The 21,659-nt window shown below is 41.3% G+C and overlaps 1 protein-coding gene across 1 annotated transcript; it reads left to right on the top strand.

The window, feature by feature from the left end:
* Positions 1 to 1,859: 1,859 nt before the first annotated feature.
* LOC143930709 (glutathione S-transferase omega-1-like) lies at positions 1,860 to 20,991 on the top strand. Its single transcript, XM_077455246.1, has 7 exons — positions 1,860 to 1,928; positions 3,998 to 4,056; positions 6,317 to 6,425; positions 13,008 to 13,230; positions 16,893 to 16,994; positions 19,786 to 19,892; positions 20,561 to 20,991. Exons 2-7 carry the CDS (start codon positions 4,026 to 4,028, stop codon positions 20,715 to 20,717), a joined length of 729 nt encoding a protein of 242 aa, XP_077311372.1. The 5' UTR covers positions 1,860 to 1,928; positions 3,998 to 4,025; the 3' UTR covers positions 20,718 to 20,991.
* The last annotated feature ends 668 nt before the right edge of the window (positions 20,992 to 21,659 follow it).

The raw sequence follows: 21,659 nt of genomic DNA, 5'->3' as shown, positions 1-21,659 counted from the left end.
CAGTTGCAAACTTTTGTACCCCATGCCCCACCCTATTAGATTGTAACCTCTTCTGAGCAGGACCCTCTTAATCTTCTTGTATTTTATTGTATTATAACGGTATTGTCTCCCTTTTAAATTATAAAGCTTTATTGAGGATCTATTTAACAGAGAAATGTTGGTTAGAGTATCCTGTAATCACAGGCCATCTAAATTTGTTATTTGGTCCATGATTGGTTCCTCTTGTTTTCTTTAGCATATGACCCCTATCCATATTCCCTACCTTTTCAATAGTTTCATCAATATCCCTGTCCTTATAACCCTTTTCCAGAAACCTTGATCTCAGCACTTGTGCCTGCTGATGGCAATCAGAAATATCCATGCAGTAACGCCTAATGTGTTGAAATTGGACTCTGGGAACTGCATTTAAGCATGATACATGGTAGCAACTGGATAGCGGAATGTAAGCATTACGTAGCAGTCTCCTTAAAGTATGTGGTAGTGATCAGACGCCCGTTTCTAACCATGATATTAAGATCAAGGAAATTAATCTGGGAGTGACTCGCCTCATACTGTAAAGAGATGCCTCTAGCATTTTGATTGAGTCTTGAAGAAAATGCTTCAAGGGAAGGTAGGTCCCCATCCCACAGGAGGAGGACATTGTCGATGTTCCTCCTCCAACGGCATAACTCTCTTGGGGGATCTGCATCAATCACCTCTTTCTCCCGACAGGCCATAAACAAATTAGCTAGGCTGGGCGCAAAATTTTGTGCCCATAGCCACTCCACAGGTTTGTAGGAAAAAGTAATCCCCAAACCAGAAGTGATTATGACTCGTCGCGAAAATCAGAAGTTCTATGATGAACTCTTTCTGCATTTGTGGTAAAGAGTGATCCTGTTCAAGATAAAACCTCACCACCTCTAGACCTTGCTGGTGAGATATGATAATGTAGAGAGAGGCCACATCAGCTGTCGCCATAATGTAGCCTTCTCTCCACTCACATTCTGCCAACAGATTAATAACTTGTGTTGTGTCTCTCTAATAAGAGGGAGTCGCAGTAACATGAGGCTGCAAAAAACCATCCACATATCTGCCTAGCTTTGCTGTCACAGAGTCAATGCCGCTGATTATAGGGAGGCCTGCCGGTTTTGAAAGATTTTTATGGATTTTAGGCAACTAGTACATAACCAGTACTCTCGGCACAGAGAATGTGAGTGCAGAAAAGGGTTATCAGGTGAGGGATATTGATGAAACTATTGAAAAAGTAAGGAATATGGATAGGGGTCATATGCTAAATAGAACAAGACCAATTGTGGACCAGATAACAAATTTGGATGTTCTATGATTACAGGATACTCTAACCAACATTTCTCTGTTAAGAAGATCCTCAATAAACATTGGGGTATACTAAAGAATGACAAAATACTTGGTCCAATAATCCCAGACTGCCCCATAGTAATATACAGAGGAGCTCCATCTTTGAGACAACATTGCCCCAAATATAGTAGACCCCCTGAAAACAATTTCATTCTTCAATCTATGAAAGTTTTTTTCCCCTGTAGAAAATGTAGCATTTGTGAGATCATTTCCTTCAGATGGAGAAAATGCAAGACATTTTCATCTACTCAGACAAATAGGACGTATAATATAGAATCATTTGTTACCCGTTCTACTGAATATGTTTACATTTGATTACATGATCCAGTGTCCATGCTCTAAATAGTATATTGGATGGCCAAAAAGGCATGTACGTTTAGCTGAACACATGGGGAATATTAACTGACATCTAATAATGACAAATGCAGCCTGCGACGGTGATGTCATCACGTTTTTATCCTCTCAGGAGGTTGATGGCGAAACAAACCAGGAAGTGAAACAAAGCCTGTGGAGATGCTGTGGTTCTTATCACAAGACAAGCTGCTGTATTGCATATGAACGGCTTTTATCTTGTAAGTGCAACACACTTATTTTATTTAATTAATTTATAAAAATGGGAGGAATTCTTTTTTATATTTTCGAGTCTTACTAGCAAAGCTGCAGTTCCAGACAATAGTAAGGGTCCTGGGTAGACTGATTTCCCTGTGCTTGGTGAGACTACTATTCTAGTGGTCATGGAGAGCTGGTAAGCAGGCTACTTACTCACTTGGGTGTGGAGCTGGATGCACATTGTGTGAAGGATCTTTCACAGTTTCCTCCTCTACAGCTTGTCATCTATACTTAACACACATGGTTGTTGTCATTTTCTCATTTATGAACTAATGTTTTTGGGACCCTGCTTTAGTCTTTCTTTTTCACCTTTTTTCACCAGAAAATTCGATTTTTTTTTTTTTATAATTTTGCTATGTCACTAGCACTGCATCTATTTTGTATTTATACATTTTACAATCCCCTGCAAGTAACTCCTCTGGCCCTTTTGATATGTAAAATACAACCAACCTCTGTGTTAGAGAAGCAATACAAAGAGACCAGGATACTTTCTCATACATGTACATGGTACAGCAGGCACATATCAGGAATATGAAATGTTGGGGTAACAAACATTTTAACAAATCACACACATCCTACCACCATTGAAACTGGAGATGCAGCCTGTATAGTAGAAGAGGGGAAATTCACATCACATTGTAGAGATTTCTTCTTATTTACTGGGACATATACTGGCAAAAAATAATAATAATTTGATGGCAGTTATAACAATTTCTTGCTCTATTAAAGTGGTTGTAAACCCTTACAAACCACTTTGACCTACAGGTAAGCCTAGATTAAAGAGGAAGTAAACCCTGATGAGTTTACTTCCTCTTTTTTTCCCTGCAAAGGTAAAGCATAATGGACTACTATGCATCGCATAGTAGCCCATTATGTGTCACTTACCTGACACAGGAGCCAGCGAAGTCGCCGCTGTCCCCTGTAGTCCGCCGCATCCATCTTGCTTGTGGTGTCTCGCAGCTCCGCCGAATGACAGCGGCGAAGCCGCGATGACGTCACTCCCGCGCATGCGCACGGGAGTGGCGTCTCGCAGCTCCGCCGCTGTCATTCGGCAAAGCTGTGATGACGTCACTCCCGCGCATGCGCACGGGAGTCGACAAATGCGGCAGCTCCATTCTTGGAACTGCCGCGTTTAGTGCGCCTGCGCGCCGCAGACAGCGGTGCCCGTTTTCAGGCAAATATGTCCTAAACCATATAGGTTAAGGAGATATTTCTTGGACCTACAGGTAAGCCTTAATCTAGGCTTACCTGTAGGTCAAAGTCGTTTGTAAGGGTTTACTTCCTCTTTAAGGCTTAACTGTAGGTCCAAGAAATATCTCCTAAACCTATATGGTTTAGGAGATATTTACAAAAAGACAGCAGCGCGCAGGCGCACTGAGCAGGCCGCAGATCACGGCGATATGCCGCTCATGTCGGCTCCCGTGCGCATGCGCGGGAGTGATGTCATCACGGCTTCGGCGAATAACAGCGCCGGAGCAGCGAGACCCGGAAGTCACTCCGGGATACATGGCAGCGGTGAAGATGAAGAAGGAGGACCGCTTTGGGGGGCTTCGTTCTCAGGTAAGTTATTCATAATGAGCTAGTATGCTATGCATACTAGCTCATTATGCCTTTGCTTTGCAGGTTGCATTAAAAAAAAAAAAAAAAGTGCCTTTACTTCCTCTTTAAAGCAACAAAAAGATGTTGCTATACATACAACTAGAATGTCTCTAGTTCTAGTTGTAAAGAATCATTTCCATGGTGCTGTGCTATATACACACACACACACAGAGGTCTATATATTAGTCATATCACATTTATGTAATCGGTATATGGATAACGCATATATACTCTTTTTCTATAGGATACACGCTGTTTTCAGTTGATCATTAAGTGGTGGGAGGAGACGGAATGCAGCTGCTTTATATTTAATGCAAACAAGTTCTTCTAGACACACCGCCCTGTTCTTGGTGAGGGCTGTACTAGGCTGCTGGAAACTGAGAGTTGTGCAAAATACAAGAATTGCCTTCATTTTGTTATTCTTGTCTTACAGCTTCCTCCAAAGGTGACGGTCTGCAAACATGACTAGCTCTGAAAGAAGTTTGGCTAAAGGTAAGTGTGCAATGTGACATTTGGATCAGCAGATTGTAAGTGTTCACTCTTTTCAGGTTATTGAGTTCCTAAACCACATGATATCAAGATGCACTCCATGTTAAATCGGTATTAAACCCGAAAGAAAACATTTATTTTATTGCAGCTTACCAGTTCATAGATGCGGTGGCTGCATTTATTTTTCTTTAGGCTTTTTTTTTCTTTTATTTTCACCTAGGGATCGTGTGTTGTGTGTGTGTGTGTGTGTGTTTTTTTTTTTTTTTTTTCAGAATGAGGGGGAATCGGATGTGTGCAATGGTCAGCTTTTATTTATGTAAAACCTTTATCCCAAAAGGGGGGAACTTACAGTAGCTGCTTATAAACTGAGCTAGAGTTCAGCCCCTTCCCTATTTTTTTTATTTTTATTTTTTTTCATATCTAAATCTGCTAGGACACCTTACACCCCTCTCCTCTCCTCCCCCAGACTGACAGTGCTGCCATCCAAAGGGGTCTCATTTGTCCAGAGTAGGGGGGTCCTAAGCGACAAAAAAAAGCTCCAGAACTTGTTTGAGCTTCAGGTGACTTGGATTGGGGATGTTCTCCAGAGAGCTTCAAGTGATGTCATCCCAGAAGATTGCAGGCAAGGGGTGAGGGACAGAATTTATGCTTCGATCGCCTAGGGGAAATTGTCAAAACCAAATACCCATTCCCTTCCACGTGCCCCCCCCCCCCCCCCCCAAAAAAAAAAAAAATTACGTGTCTGAGTAGTAGAGGAGGGGGTAAGGCAGAAAAGTGTGAACGTCCTCTTTTGGGTGAAGTTGTGCTTTCAAGTGGAACTTAATCCTCCCAGGCCACTTTCCTCCATCCTGCCACCCCTTACAATAGCCAAGTGATTTATTATTATTATTATTATTATTATTATTATTATATAAATATGTATTACTTTTTTGGGGTAATTCGCTCTCCACTTCCTAGACTACAATGACGTTTCTGTTGCCTGTATTCTCCTGGAATACCTATGTTGCACATCCCAGGAGACTGCATGCACCAGGGCACATCATTTGGGGGCTTGCTGTTTGCTACTGGTACCTGTGTGTGTCGTGTCATAAGGAGGCTGGCTGGAAGAACCCAAATTACACAACCAACCTCCTAACGATGTTGCAGGACCCAGTACACGGCAGATCTGTACATAGTGCTGCTTTAGCGATGGGTATGTGAATGTGTTTTGTGGCCTACCCAGCGAGAAAGGTAAAGTAGAAGATGGAGGTGGGGGTGAGTGATGCTTCCCTTTATGTCGTGCTGTAGAATGTCTGCTTGGATGTACTGATTTCTATGTGTAAGTCTCTAGCCCTCCTTCTAGGAGTACAGCACCCATTGGTCATGCACAGAACTGACAGGTCAGGAGCCACAAACAGCCAATTGGCTCTTCAGTTTTAAATGAATAAAAATGTTGCATTTATAGGCACGTTAAGAGCCGGTTCACACAGGGGCGACTTGTCAGGCGACTTAGCCGCCTGACAAGTCGCGTCCCATTCTGTGCTATGGAACCGTTCTAATAGGAGCGACTCAAGTCGCTCTTACTTAGAAAAGGGTTCCTGTACTACTTTTGGGGTGACTTCAGGCAACTTGCATTGACTTATATACAGAAGTCCTTTTGCAAGCTGCCGCTGAAGTCGTGTGCAGATTGCCTGAGGCAGTCGTGCTGCCCCTGTGTGAACCAGCTTGTTCTGCATTAGCTAGGTCATTTTTAAAAGCCACTTACACCTTTCATTCTAGTGTGTTGTGGTAATATGTGTTGTGTTGTGCTAAGGCACCCCATTGCACTATGTGTGAAACGCGTGTTACTGCGGCACATTAGTGTGAACAGGGCCTTAGAGCCAAACCACACGTTGGCGGACATGGGTGTTTATAAAGCATTCAAATGACTTGTAAAGAGGCCTACAAGCAAAGGCAACCTGAACTCCTATTTATAACTGATCTTGTGTACAATGACAAGTTCCAGGTCAAGATATTAAAAATAAGGGACAAATCTATTGAAAGTAGGGGCGGTTGGTAGCTATGGAAATAAAACATTTACATATCTCCTACAGAAATGTAACATTCTTTTGAATACTGTTTGTATAAAGATAACAAATCTCTACTGTAGAGAAGGCAGCGATTGCTTTAGGCCAACTATTGTTATTTCACACGGCCTGTGTAACTTTTGGTTAAAAATATATATTTGTGTAACATGCCTACTTTTTGGAATTGAGCAATCGTGTTAATAATGTTTTCCTTTCAGGCAGTGCTGCCCCAGGGCCAGTGCCGGAAGGGTCGATTAGACTATACAGCATGAGATTCTGCCCCTTTGCCCAGAGAGCAAGACTCGTCCTAGTTGCCAAAGGAGTCAAGTAAGAAATTTATATACACACTGTCTGGTGATTTAAAGTTTGATATGTTTTTTGCTTTGGCTTTGTGTATTCAAAGTGGTTATGAACTAAGTAATCAATATACATTTCCCCAAAGTAAAATATGTACTTAGAAATAATCAGTCTTTGAAATGTAAGACAAACTTGCTTGCATATATTTTTTTTTTTTATCCATGAAAGGTGCAGATCAATAATAATAATAATAATAATATTATTATTATTATTCAAGACATGTGGTCACTTTTCTTTGCTGAGCACATCACAGCTCTGAGGGTGGGCGCCCCCACACTAAGGGGTGAGCATGTACTTCATTTCCAGAAGTGACGGTTTTCATCAAGTGGCATCATTTCCAAGATAACTAAATGCAATCACAAACCCGCCGGGGAAATGTCACTTCTGCCAGTCTGTCAATCAAGGGAGGAGGGATAGGCGGCAGGTGTGGCTACTATGAGTAGGGAATGAGCGAGGATCATTGTTTAGTATTTGTCTTCGAATGCATTTTCTTTATTGTGTACGTAGCCATAGACTTGCTTTTTTTTTTTTTTTTTTTTTTTTTACTTCACCAACTGTGAGATGTGTTATTTTTATTTCCTGAGATGTAGGAAATTCAGTTTTGACAGTCTTCTGCCTTTGCATGCACATTTACATGTAAGCTTTCTATTGTGTTGTGCGGCACATTAATAGGTGTTGTGTACAGACATCTCATTTATAATGAATGAATAGGGTGCCAACGTACAGTCACAGATGACAAAGAATACAAATTTTCTTCTGCGCATGCCTAGGTTTGTTTTCCTCATGTGATTGTACACGATCACCTTGTAAATCAACTTATTCAGTTTAAAATAGAAATGAAAGGATAAACAAAAAAAAAAACATTATAAATACCTTTTTGTTATCAGCTGCAAAACAGCTGGGGAGAGAAGCAGCAGCACACTGAGCTTCCCAGTGAATGGCTGTGCAGCGGGCGCTTGTCAGGATGTAACAGAGGGGTTAAATTCCTTGTTTCATTTGACCGGTTCATATATTTACCATTTCAGATTTGTTGATGAAATGCAATGATTAAAACACACACGTAGTATAGTAATGAGGAGCCCCCAACTTCTGAAGTCACTAGGAAGTCTTGGAGATGACAGTCTCTCCAATTTCTAGGAACATTCACTTGTCTGTCCTAGGCGAGGCACTCCTGCTTTTCAATGTTTTCTTGTATTTTATATGTGAAAGGAGACTGTAATTAACAGGTTTTAGCCATAGCCAGTATACAGATGTATAGCCACAGGAATGCTTATCTTTAAACTATCATAGTTAATAACGAGCAGGGCCCTCTGATTCCTACTGTATTTAAGTGTATTGTATTTGTACTGTCTACCCTCAAGTTGTAAATAGACATATGCATTTTCGTCCGAATTTCAGCTATTTTCGTTTTCGTTTTGACTAACGAAAGCACAAAATCCGAAAAACGAAAGACCCGACATAAATAAATGCTTTATTTTCGTTTTCATTGTTACAACAGTTCGATATAGAATAGGAGATTCGACATGACTCTGACAATAACAATCTGTCTATAGAACCTGTGGTCGAATGTGCCTAACCTTACCTCTATTAGTCCAAGATTATATAGAGAAAATATTCGACAGAGAAAAAAGATTTGACAGAGAAAAGATTCTGCAAGTTACTGTCCTAAAAAGTGTTTGGGGACCCGGGTCCTGCCCCAGGGGACATGTATCAATGCAAAAAAAAAGTTTTAAAAACGGCCGTTTTTTCGGGAGCAGTGATTTTAATAATGATTAAAGTGAAACAATAAAAGTGTAATATCCCTTTAAATTTCGTAGGGGGGTTGTCTATAGTATGCCTGTGAAGGGGCTCATGTTTCTGGTGCTTAGAACTGTCCCTGCACAAAGTGTCATTTATGCAGGAAAAAAAGTCCTTTAAAATCACTCGCAGCTATTATGAATTGTCAGCTCCCGTAATGCAGAGAACACTCATTGAAAGTCATTGATAAAAAAATAAAAAAATAAATAAATAAAAAAGCGTGGGGGTCCCCCAAATTCAATTACCAGGCCCTTCAGGTCTGGTATGGATATTAAGGGGAACCCCGCGTCAAATTTAAAAAAAAAATTGACGTGGGGTTCCCCCTAAAAATCCATACCAGACCCTTTATCCGAGCACGCAACCTGGCAGGCCGCAGGAAAAGAGGGGGGGGGGGGACGAGAGCGGCCCCCCCTCCCTCCTGAACCGTACCAGGCCACATGCCCTCAACATTGGGAGGATGCTTTGGGGGTCTGTGACCCCCTCAAAGCACCTTGTCCCCATGTTGATGAGGACAAGGGCCTCATCCCCACAACCGTGGCCGGTGGTTGTGGAGGTCTGCGGGCGGGGGGCTTATCAGAATCTGGAAGCCCCCTTTAACAAGGGGACCCCCAGATCCCGGCCCCCCCCCCTGTTTGAAATGGTAAGGGGGTACAAAAGTACCCCTACCATTTCACAAAGAGTGTAAAAAAAATGGTTAAATAAAACAAACACACTTTTTTGAAAAATTCCTTTATTAAAAATAAAAAAATAAAAAAAAGATTCCAGCGGCGGTAATCCACTCTTGCTATCCAGCGATGGACGGTCATCTCTCCAGCGATGGCTCATCTCATCCAGCGCAGCGAATCCATCCTTCTGTCTCCGTGGAGGAGACACTGCAAGGATTCCGGCGGCCTGACGTTTCTTGTATGCGGGGCCACCCGTCACCTGACCCCGCCCCCCTCTGACGCAAGGGGAAACCCGGGGTTCCCTGTGACGTATGGGTGGACCCTGCACCCCTCTGATGTAACACAGGCAGGTTTCCATTACATCAGAGGGGGGCGGGGTCACCCATACGTCACGGGGAACCCCGGGTTTCCCCTTGCGTCAGAGGGGGGGCGGGGTCAGGTGACGGGTGGCCCCGCCCACCGTATATAAGAAACGTTAGGCCGCCGGAATCCTTGCAGTGTCTCCTCCACGGAGACAGAAGGATGGATTCGCTGCGCTGGATGAGATGAGCCATCGCTGGAGAGATGACCGTCCATCGCTGGATAGCAAGAGTGGATTACCGCCGCTGGAATCTTTTTTTTTATTTTTTTATTTTTAATAAAGGAATTTTTCAAAAAAGTGTGTTTGTTTTTAACCATTTTTTACACTTTGTGAAATGGTAGGGGTACTTTTGTACCCCCTTACCATTTCAAACAGGGGGGGCGGGATCTGGGGGTCCCCTTGTTAAAGGGGGCTTCCAGATTCTGATAAGCCCCCCGCCCGCAGACCTCCACAACCACCGGCCACGGTTGTGGGGATGAGGCCCTTGTCCTCATCAACATGGGGACAAGGTGCTTTGAGGGGGTCACAGACCCCCAAAGCATCCTCCCAATGTTGAGGGCATGTGGCCTGGTACGGTTCAGGAGGGAGGGGGGCCGCTCTCTCGTCCCCCCCCCCCCCCCCTCTTTTCCTGCGGCCTGCCAGGTTGCGTGCTCGGATAAAGGGTCTGGTATGGATTTTTAGGGGGAACCCCACGTCAATTTTTTTTTTTTATTTGACGCGGGGTTCCCCTTAATATCCATACCAGACCTGAAGGGCCTGGTAATTGAATTTGGGGGACCCCCACGCTTTATTTTTATTTTATTTTTTTATCAATGACTTTCAATGAGTGTTCTCTGTATTACGGGAGCCGACAATTCATAATAGCTGCGAGTGATTTTAAAGGACTTTTTTTCCTGCATAAATGACACTTTGTGCAGGGACAGTTCTAAGCACCAGAAACATGAGCCCCTTCACAGGCATACTATAGACAACCCCCCTACGAAATTTAAAGGGATATTACACTTTTTTATTGTTTCACTTTAATCATTATTAAAATCACTGCTCCCGAAAAAACGGCCCTTTTTTTAAAACTTTTTTTTTGCATTGATATATGTCCCCTGGGGCAGGACCCGGGTCCCCAAACACTTTTTAGGACAGTAACTTGCAAATTAGCCTTTAAAATTAGCACTTTAGATTTTGAACGTTGGAGTCCCATTGACTTTAATAGGGTTCTAAAGTATGCTATATACTAGCTCCGTCGAATCTTCTTTATACATTCGACAGACGCCATAAGCCTTCAAAGACAGATTCGACCGTAATTCATGTGGATTTTCGGACGAATGCAATTTTTGAACGAAATAAATAAAAACGAATTTCGGGAGTAACTAAAGAAATCAAGTTTTCGGACGAAAACGAAATTCCGAAACGAAATATTTTACTCTTCACATGTCTAGTTGTAAATAGCTGCGTAAGCTGTTTGCGCTATATAAATCCTGTATAATCCCAAGTTCTTTTTAAATCAGTTATGAATATAGACCCATACTACACAGGACAAGTCTGATCATTGGAGGAGAGATCATTGTGAGTTTCCAGCATAGCTAGAGAACTGACTATGGTGTGGTCAGTTTTTAATGGGAAAGCAAGGGGAATAGCAGGATCACCAGGGATTTCACATAAAGGAAGCAATACAAAGAGAACAAGATACTTTCTCCTTTTGTTTTCAAATTCTTTATTTATAAAAGGGAGGCAGAGAATACATTAATGCATATCTTTCCAGTACATACAGTTTTTTTTTTTTAGCTTTTATTACATCTAGGCTAATTTTAATATTCCACCTTTTGCACCTGAATATGCACATTAATTTTTATCTTTCCACGTATACTCCTCCTAACTTCAACGGGACTCCTTATTGCCCTAGTCTTGAAGCCTAGACGACTGTCACTATAATCTCTCTGATTCCCCCCCCCCTTTTATTAGATAATCAAAACAACCCAAAACAAAACCAAAGAGAAAAAAAGTATAGTAATTTACCCTCTCTCCCCACGAACCTAACCCATTCCCAAGGATGATGGAAAGCTTCTGTAAATTTACAAAGCACGTGCCCAGACAGCCAAGTGGGCCTTACTCCCCAATGGACCGTCCATCATTCTCCTTCCTCCTTCTGAGTATATAGACTGATATATTGCTTTTTTATATTTTGAGCCAAAAGCACGAAGTCCTCCCTTGCCCCAATGTTTCTGACCTTATTAAGGCACAATACAATAGAGGGTAGTTTAGTCTCCCCAACAAAGTGACACACGCTTTAACCAAATGACATACCATAGATTTTTTTTGTATGTCTGCTGAGGGATTTGTGAACAATGTAACAAAGAGCGTGGGATCATCTGACATTGAGAAGTCTGTAAACCTTTGGGGGATCCTCTGTACCTCCAACCAGTACTGTCTAATCTTTGGGCAGGACCACAATATATGAAATAAAGTTCCCTGCTCTTTACAACGCCAACAGTGATCTGGGTTCTCCGAGAATTTACTAAGCCTTGACTGGGTATAATACCATTGCGCATACATATTAATGACTTAAGTGAGAGATAAAAAATAATCTGATGCTGAGCTGGGGTGAGAGTCTTTTTTTTTTTTTTTTTTTTTTTTTAAGGTCTCTTTCCCACTAATTCTTGGCATCACATAATCCTCTGGGGGGGGGGGTTGCTTAAAAGTGCACACATCTTAGAAATCGCCAAAGCATGACCAGGGCATGGTGTCTGACCATGTTATACTTCCTATGGACACCTCTAATACTGAGGTAAGTCGATGGTGTGGAACCAGGAAAAGGTCTATGCAGGAATACAATTGGTAGGGGTTAGAGAAAGTATAATCTTTCCCCTGCGTGTAAAGCCCGCCATACATCTGTCAACTGCAATTCATGCATTTTACGCATAATACATCTCTTGGTGCCACCCTGAACAGGAGGTCCCAGAGGAAGTATCCACTGTAGGATCTAAGGGAATATTAAAATGTGTCTCCTGCACAAATGCCACCTCTGTCCGGGAGCGTTTTAATTCATTTAGAACCATCTTCTGTTTTTTCCGGGACATAAATGCTAAGGGACTTAAACAAAATCGCTCTTATACCCTCCATCCACTCTATATTTCAAGAGGGGGAGAGAGAGAGGAGAGGGGAAAGACACAAGATACTTTCTCATACAAGTACATGGTACAGCAGGCATATATCGGGAATATTAAGCCCTTGTACACATGATCGGAGCGTTTTGTCGGATATTCCGACTGTGTGTGGTCTGCATCGGACTGTTTCCGTCGGACCAAATTTTCCAACTTGCTGGAAATATTTTCCGACAAAATGCTCCAATCGGACATACTCCGATCATGTGTGGAGAATTCCGATCGGACAAAGTGCCACGCATGCTCAGATCAAATTCCTACATCAAAGCTATTGGCTACTAGCCTGAATGTAGTCCTATTGTAACTAAATTGCGTCATCACGTTCCGGACGATCGGATTTTCGGACAACTTTGTCCGACCGCGTGTATGCAACAGTTTCGGACAAGATCCGTCGGACAAAATCCGACGGCTTCGGTTGTTGGAATCTCCAACCATGTGTACAAGGGCTAAGTCTTGGAGTAACAAGCGTTTTAATGACAGGTGTCAGTATAGGGCTACTAAATAGTATGTGGAGTTATTTTATAGCACAGTTTGAATCAGGAACACCACCTTTTTGTGTTACTTGTTTTTATAGGCATGAAGTAGTAAACATCAATCTGAAGAGCAAACCGGACTGGTATTTAGAGCTGAATCCTGCGGGTATGGTGCCTACAATTCAAACTTCTGATGGGAAAATAATCTATGAATCAGCAATTGTTTGTGAATACCTGGATGAAGTTTTTCCTGGGGCTAAGCTGATTCCAACTGACCCCTATGCAAAAGCTGAACAGAAGATGTTGCTGGAAGCTTTCTCTGCAGTATGTATAATGAGAACCTTTGTGTTTTTTTTTTTTTTTTTTTTTTATTTTTTTTTTTTTGTTTTTGGGTGGAAAGTATATACAAAAGTGGAAGCCTCTTATGCAGCCAATACATGGTTAGAAATTCAAAATGTTTCAGCAAGGACCGGCTGAAATCCAAACCATGTTTAGGCAGGCTCATTGTACATAAGCCGATCTACCAATCAACTTCTGTACAACCACACTGTTGGGTTTTTACTGATTGGGAAGAGACAATGGCTGTAGCTGGCAACACTGAAGTCCCCCCGCTGTCCGAAGTCCATAACTCAGCGGATATGATTTCCCCTATCCACCTCGAATGTGGGGATGAGGGAATTGGGTCTTTTTTTTTTTTTTTTATTTTTTTTTTTTTATTCAACCTCGTGTTAGAATTAAAAACAATTACTAATGTATGGACTGTCTTACTTTTGACCAGTGACCCAAACTGAAAATTTTCCTTGAATTTAACTGACCCTTAGAGCCCATGAATCAGTCTTTAAATATGGTTTTATTGAATCATAAAGTGGTCAACATGTGCTGGTATCTTTAAATAGGAATTAAACCCTGATGGGTTTTAATTCTTCTTTGTTTCACTGCAAAGGTAAAGCATAATGGGCCACTATGCCCATTATGTGTCACTAACCTGACACAGGAGCCTGCGATGCCACCGCTGTCCACTCTTCCACGAAGCTTCCATCTTCCTTCCGGATATCGCGGCTCCGGTGCCGCGATGACGTCACTCCCGCGCGTGAGAGCTGCCACTAACGGCACGATCGCCGTTAGAAAAGGCACGCTCAGTGTGCCTGCATGCCGTTGTCTACGGTTCATTCACCGTAGACATCGGTGCCTGTCTTTTGATATTTCTTTCACCTACAGGTAAGCCTTAAGCTAGGCTTACCTGTAGGTAAATGTGGTCTGTAAGGGTTTACAACCACTTTAATAAAAAATGGATTAATGTGTATATCAGTAGAAAAAGTGAACAAACAAATCTCCATAAAAAAAATTATAGGCCATATTTTCCAAAGCAATTCATCCCTAGTGCCCAGAAAGTGAAATGATCTTGTACATGACCCTTAAAACCACTATAGGGAAACTGGGCAACTGTTTGCTCAAAAAGTGAAATCCTCACCACTAAGCCCAAGGCTAAAGAACACAGTTCATTGATGTTACTAGATCAGGCTAGGATGGAGGTAATGCGTAGAAGTCCATGGATGTGGACAATGGGGAGCTACATTACATGGGTTCCTGGAGTAAACTTTAGAGAAAAGTGCTTTCCCAATTGCCTCCAAGTAGTGCTCCCTACTCAGGAGTCTGAGCACAGTGTGAGACTCCTGCCACCTTCAACATCTTGTGACAAATGGCTTGTCAAACGCACACCTCACTGTCATCTGCAACCATGACACTCTGCTTCACCCTGCACAGATTTTCCAGCACATGGGACCACAATCTAAGTGCCAGTAGACTGAAAGCGATCACCACTGGGTTTGGTTAACTACAGTTAACCATTTATTCCTCAAATCACCTGCCACCAGATATTCTAAATATCAATGTTCACGATAATGATTATGCCTTTTTTAATGTCTATAATATACACTGTCCCCACACAGGAATATTCCAGAGATTATGATATAGTAGCGCTCTTTAAGGAGAAAGGGATTCTTTAAATTCTTTGGTGCATTAGTGACAATATTAACAGTTTTAAAATATTATTTAATAAAAAAAACACAGTTCAAACTGAATATTTACTGAAAAAAAAAGGTGTTGCAACAGAAAAAAGACAATAAGGAAAACAAAAAAGGTTTAATAATGAAAGTACTCAAAGTTCTGGCTCTGTGAATTCAGCAAAGTCCAGTCAATGAGCATAAGCTGGATCAGTGGCTCTCATAAATCTTGGGTGATGGTAAAAGGAGAGCACTAGACTGCTTATGGGTGTGGACACAAATGACCGATGAGAAGGTCTGAGGAGTGGCCGATGGGATGTCAGTCTTTACGATCATTCAGCTGTCCCTCAATCAGATAAGGTTTTCTAAATGTATTAATAATTTGAGTATACCATATGTAATGATCTGATAACGGTCATATTATCAGGAACCATGACTCAGTAAATGCAGTCAAAACAAAGCCAGGGATCGGAAGCCAAAGTGGATAGCCAGACAAGCCAGTAATCGGAAAACCAGAGATCAGTGTAGTCGGAGGCAGAAGAACAGGTTCAGGAACCAAAGCCGGGCAAAGTCTTTCACAGGAACACAGCAGAGAACTTGCAGATATGTAGATCAGGCTGACAATTATCCAACAGCTGAGCAGCCTGAGCACAGAGAAGGGAGCTGCTGAGAGCCCAGCTCTGACACCTAATATTGTACAGTATTCAACTGACATTTCAGAGATATTAAACATGATTTACCTCAGATAGGCAGGTTACCCAGGAGGGGGAAGATGTCTTTTCTGCCCCTGTATATGATAGCCTAGTCATGTGTGTTCTTTATCTGTCCAGTATTTTCTTCCGCATTCAAATATATTATCAGTAGCAATGTAGCTTTAAATTATGATTATATGTAGATTTTAAGACTGTCAATTGGAGAAAAGGTCTTTTGTAGATCAGATCTAAATGGCTTTTACAATATCAACTAATTCTGTGTAAGACATTTTATTGCATGTCATGAACTCCTAGTGGGTTTTATGACCCTATGTTTTACGATGCCTGATCCCAATGTCCTCAATAGGAAGTGGTAATCTTTTTATGTTTTTTTACTGCTAGCAGACCTTAAAAGAGAAGTTTGGTATTTCTGAAAAAAAAAATATCCTCTGCTAGGTGGTTGCAGCTTTATCAGTGATCTGATGCTACATCTGTCCCCTGCTGGCTCCAGACTGGGAACTGAGTGATCCAATATCGCTGATCGCTCAGCTCTGTCTTCAGGCTGCAGTGACTTCAATCACCAGCTATCTGCCATGTCCCTCCAACGCTCCCTTTAGCACTGGGCTGTGCAGGGGGTGGGACCAGCTGGCTCAGACTCTCAGCGACTTGCTGAGAGGCTAAGCCAGCTGTTGGTCGAGGCACCTGGGTGGATCCCGACCATATTTTCAGAGCTTTGACCGGCTCTGTCACATTAACCAACAGTGGGCTTTTGCAGAACAAACTGCACTCCTGTGAACCATAGAAGTATAGCCAAAGCTTTTTCATCAGTACTCTTTCAAAAGCATTAAATTATTTACAGCTTTAGCAAATCTCTATTTGGTACTTTATCTAAGTCGTGGTACAGCAGAATGGTTTAATGGCCATTCATGAGTTGAGGTAGCTGTTCTTTTGACGCTTCCAGACTCTTCTGGAAATGTTGGCTCAAGATAAATGGAGATGAATGTTGTGTTATGGCCATGTTCTAAAGGGAGGGTCACTGCCTTCAGAGAAAAAAAAAAATCTGAAAATGGCTGCCCTTTGGCATCTTACATAGTTTTTTTTTTTTTTTTTTTTGGGGGGGTGCCCAATTTGAAGTATCACAGTCCTCTCCATCTGTTTACTATTGTCAATATTAATTATGTTGCTGTTAGGCACAAATGAGTTGTATGGACAGGAGCGATGTACAGGGGAAAATTATTGTTTTCTGACCCAACAACATAACCAAACAATATTGGTATCTATTGCTTTTCAGGTCGTACCTGTATTTTACCAGATTGTGTTTGCCCAGAAAGATAATAAAGACACCACTGAATTAAAATCACAGTTCCTTGAGAAATTAAAAAAACTGGAAGAGGTAAGATTTATTTTATTGATCGTTTTGGGGAACCCAGCATGATGGATTGCCCCACCACTCTACTTTGTTCACTGTGCTATACGTTATACACTCCATACTGTGCACTGTGATGTATATTATACTCTATATACCAACTATCCCAGTATTCAAATATTAGAAGCCGTTGTGCAACTTTTCAATGAATAGACTCACTTCTATTAGTGACACATAGAGCATTTTCAGCATACTGTTATATTTATGTTCAAAACTGCTCTACCAGAATCAATACTGTACCACAGTCTAGCTGACATTTTCAGAGTCGTGCATGTGCACCATGGAAATATGGAAACAAAGTAGGTACACTTAGTGGCATAAGATGTCAGACATATGCACAATATAATATTTTAAACAAAATCTCTGAAGTGTCCATGCCAAACATGATAAAACAACTTGTCAGACATTTAAAATTAAAGTAGCCAAATGTTGGGAAACTTGCTGAATGATCTTTGCCAGAGCTGACTAGAGAGACAGGGATGCATGTTGTTGCTGCACCACAAAGCCCCATGTATCCCTTTTTATTTCAGTAGTACAGTTTCATCTTTTCTTATGGCCCTTTTTCCTAGGTTGGGTGATTGAAAAGGTTTGCTACCATCCAGGGCTGTTTTTTTTAAGGCGGGGTAAAGGGGCAGCTGCCATGGGCCCTGTCAATGTTGTGAGGCCCAAAGCATCTGCCTCATACTTTCCAACTATCCCATTTTAAATTATCTTATCCCTTGAGGTTTTAGTCCCATGCTGTGTCCTGATATCTCAGTGTGAAGTTCTGTTACTAATGCTGCCCAGTCCTGCCCTATTGTGTACAGATGACTCACCTGCAGACCCTGTGTTTACATGTGAATACCAGCATTGATATATAAATGGAAGCAGACCAGCAGCATTGATGTGTAAATGGAGGCAGTATTCATATGTATATCGTATCCCTCCCCCGAAATCATATCCATCATCGCCTATACTTCCCACTATGGAGGTAAAGGGGCATGCTTGAAAGTCCTGCCTGCAACTGGTCATTAAGCCTAACCTTAGCCTGTTCTGCAAATTGCAGTTTGGGGTGCACAGGTGAGCAAGGAGGGAAGGTATGGAGGTAAGATGAGCTGAGGAGGCAGGTGGAGTTAAAGGGGAGGGGGATTGGAGTGGAGAGGATGGTGTACTGACAGGGTGGATAAAGATGTAGGGCAGCCTATTCTATGGGCTACAAATGCAGAAGAAAGTTCCCAAACCCTTTTTCAAAATCACACAAACAATTAATGGCACTGCTGTGTATCTGCTAAAGGCCAGTAGTTTAATGCACACAAATGTGAGCGCAGGCTAAATGTCTTAGTTACATTGGTCAGTGTAAATCTCATTACATTTGTGCTTGATGTAGAATCCTTTCTTTCACACTAGTGGCCAGTTTGAATGCTCCCCCCTTACATTGGTGGTCAGTGTAAATCCCTCCTTACATTGGTGGTTACTGTGAATATTTCTATTATATTAGTGGTCAGTGTAAACCCCTAATAACTTTTTTTTTTTTTGGTGGCCAGTGTTGAAACTCTTCTTTATATTGGTAGTCGCTGGAAAAAAAATCTGCATTGCCATTGATCACACCCTCCCTTCCACCCTGCACTGCCACTGATCCCAGGAGTCTTAGGATCTCAAAGCCCTTGTACATGCGGTCGGACATTCTGACAACCAAATCCGTTGGATTTTGTCCGAAACTGTTGCATACACACGGTCGGACAAAGTTATCGGAAAATTCGATTGTACATAACGTGATGACGTTGTTTCGTTACGACGGGACTACGTTCAGACTAGTAGCAAATAGCTTTGGTCTAGGAATTTGATCTGAGCATGTGTGGCACTTTGTCCGTCTGAGTTTGTCCGATCCGGGCATGTTGTCGGAAAATTTTATAGACCAGTTGGAAAACTTGGTCCAACGGAAACGGTCAGATGGAGACCACACAGTCAGATTATCCAACAATATGGTCTGATCGGACACATTCCGTCGGAATCTCCGACCGTGTGTACAAGAGCTAAGTTTTCTGTCTAATTAATGGGTCCCCTCACCTCCCCAATCCATAGTGTGCAGGCAGTGAGGAGATGTGCTGTAACCTCTAACAACCAGTCAGGGAGCGGTAATGATATACTGTAATGTCTGGCAATCGTTGGCTGATCTGATTCAGTAAACTGATTTTGAGTCTAGGTGGAGGGCAAAACTGCATGGAGGGGGCTCCAATATTTTTTTTTTATTTTTTTTGCTCTAGGTCCAATCAATATTAAAGACAGCCCTGCTACCGTCTCAAATACCTCCATGGAAACTTGTTTTCTGTGTACGTTTATTGTTGTAGACCCAGTGTGTTTGCAGACAGAATGGGACTATGTATGTTTCACAGATGTTTCATTTAATAGTAATCATCATGAACCATTTCATTTGTCTCCTCCTCTTTAACTGAAACGCTCTACAGAGCTGTCCAAAAAGGTACTGCTTTAATTCATGCATTTCTGTGTGTCATTCTTAGTTTGAGCTATTGGGCTTTGTATCCAGTAAAACAGATAAGGATAGGGTGAAAAAAGAGATGGAGGACCGTCTACTGGCCAAAAAAATAGAATACAAAATATTGATATTTTATATCTCAAACAGATATAAAAATGAATTTTAAAATTAAACAGACCCACTGAGCAGTATATTCAGCATAGCTCTAAAATCTTATGATCCAAGATAATGGTGAAATGGGTAAAATTGTTTTTAAAATGTTGCTGTCTTTGCTCTGCCTTTCAGGCACTTGCTAAGAAGAAAACCCCATTCTTCGGTGGTAAATCTGTATCCTTTATTGATTACATGGTGTGGCCCTGGTTTGAAAGATTCAGTGTTTTTGGATTGGAAAGGTAAGGGCAACTTTGTTTATTCATTGCTTGTTGAGTTTTTTTGTTTTTAATCATCTTGAATAGCTTACCAATATCAAATCTTTGCAGTTGTAAACTTAGTATTTTTTTTTTTTTCTATTACTTATTAGTTCTAAAATCATACTAGTCACTGGATTTTTACATCAAAATTGAGGAAGCTGATCCAGTCCAAACTTAAAACATGTGTGCCCTTTACTCTGTGTGTACCTAAAACACCCTTGAGTCCTCCAGTAAGCATACAGCCCAATGTTATACAGGTATTCTCACTGACATAGGGCTTTTAAAAGATGGAAACCCACAAAATGAACTGGTGTTAAGTCCCTTTGTCCTTTTTGTAATTTGGAGAGGAAGTGGTGTGGTAAAAAGGTCTCTCCAAGCCCTTCTGTTCTGAAAAAAAAGTCCTGCTATATATTAATACTGATAGCAGTTTGATTATCTACACACATAAAGATCAATGTCAATGATCCTTCCATAGAAATGCTCATTTTAAGTTGGATGAGCAGGAGAGGGGAGCACTAAGAAGACACCCCTGGTGCCAGATTATTTTGATTTTTATGGAGAAAAGGGACAGGCAACTGTGACTGGCTAGACAGACATAGAAAATCACCAAAACATATCTTGTACTAAATTTGCTGTTTTTATTTTTCTAGTCTTTTGGATAAGACTCCAGACATCAAAGCTTGGCGTGATCGTATGTTACACGACCCAGCTGTCGAGGCAACCTTCACTGCTCCAGAGGTCCTTTTGGAATTTTTTAAGCTCTATTCTCAGGACAGTTTGGATGCTGTTGATTATGGCCTTGATTAGGATCGCTATTCTCTAACAATGTGACAAGAAACTTGTGCCTTTTACACAACCAGTACTGTCTACTATGGATCATACCATTTAAAGCGGTGATGTCCTGGCTGGGCTGGAACTGGGAAACCCTGACACGTTTTTCAGCACAGCTTTTAGCAGTTTCATTTTTAACCCATGATTCTGTGAAAGGAACTTAAAGACTGGAATTAATGCTGGTTTGGGAAATGCCAATCTAAAGCACTTGTACTTAAAGTAATAACAAAATAAAGTTTCCACAAAATAAGCCTTGTGTTTCTTGCCAATGCATGGGGTGCAGTGTTTTTGAAAATTTTGTCTTTTGGGTTTAGTCTAATAAGAACTCTGTTGAAGCAAAGACGCCTTTCTATTTTAGCGTGTGTGTGTGTGGCTAAACATGAAATAATTTTGAGTTTTTATTCCATCTTAATTTTTTTTTCTTAAAAAAAAAAAAAAAAAAAAAAAAGGTCATGACATAAGCCAGAAAACAGCTGCAATTCGGTTGCTCTGAATAGCAAACGTTACACACTTTTTTTTTTATTTTTTATTTTTTTTTAAATAGTAAAAGGTGTATGTATAAAAAATAATTATATATATATATAAATTTTTTTTTTTTTTTTTTTTTTTTTTCAGGAGTGCCGATACTCGTGGCTGACATTTGCGATGACTGCCGACACGAGGCAGAACAGGGACGTGTGTGTGTGTTTAAACGCACAAATCCCTGTTCTGGTCTGTGAGGAGTGACAGATTGCGAGTTCCTAATGGCTAAGAACCAAGATCTGCTATTTCCGTGGCCACATAAACTGTGCGTTTTTATAGCACTGATCGTTGTATAAATGCCAATGGTCCCAAAAATTGTATATAATACAATGTGGCAGATTGCCACAATTTTTTTTGTAAAAAAAAAAATATAATGTTATAAATCTATCCCCTATT

Source organism: Lithobates pipiens, unplaced genomic scaffold (assembly GCF_037356315.1).
Source record: "Lithobates pipiens isolate NorthernLeopardFrog02 unplaced genomic scaffold, aLitPip1_a1.2 Scaffold_25, whole genome shotgun sequence".
NCBI classification, from domain to species: Eukaryota; Metazoa; Chordata; class Amphibia; order Anura; family Ranidae; genus Lithobates; species Lithobates pipiens.
Note: the sequence above shows the minus strand (reverse complement) of the source record. Positions and strands in the feature narration are given on the sequence as shown.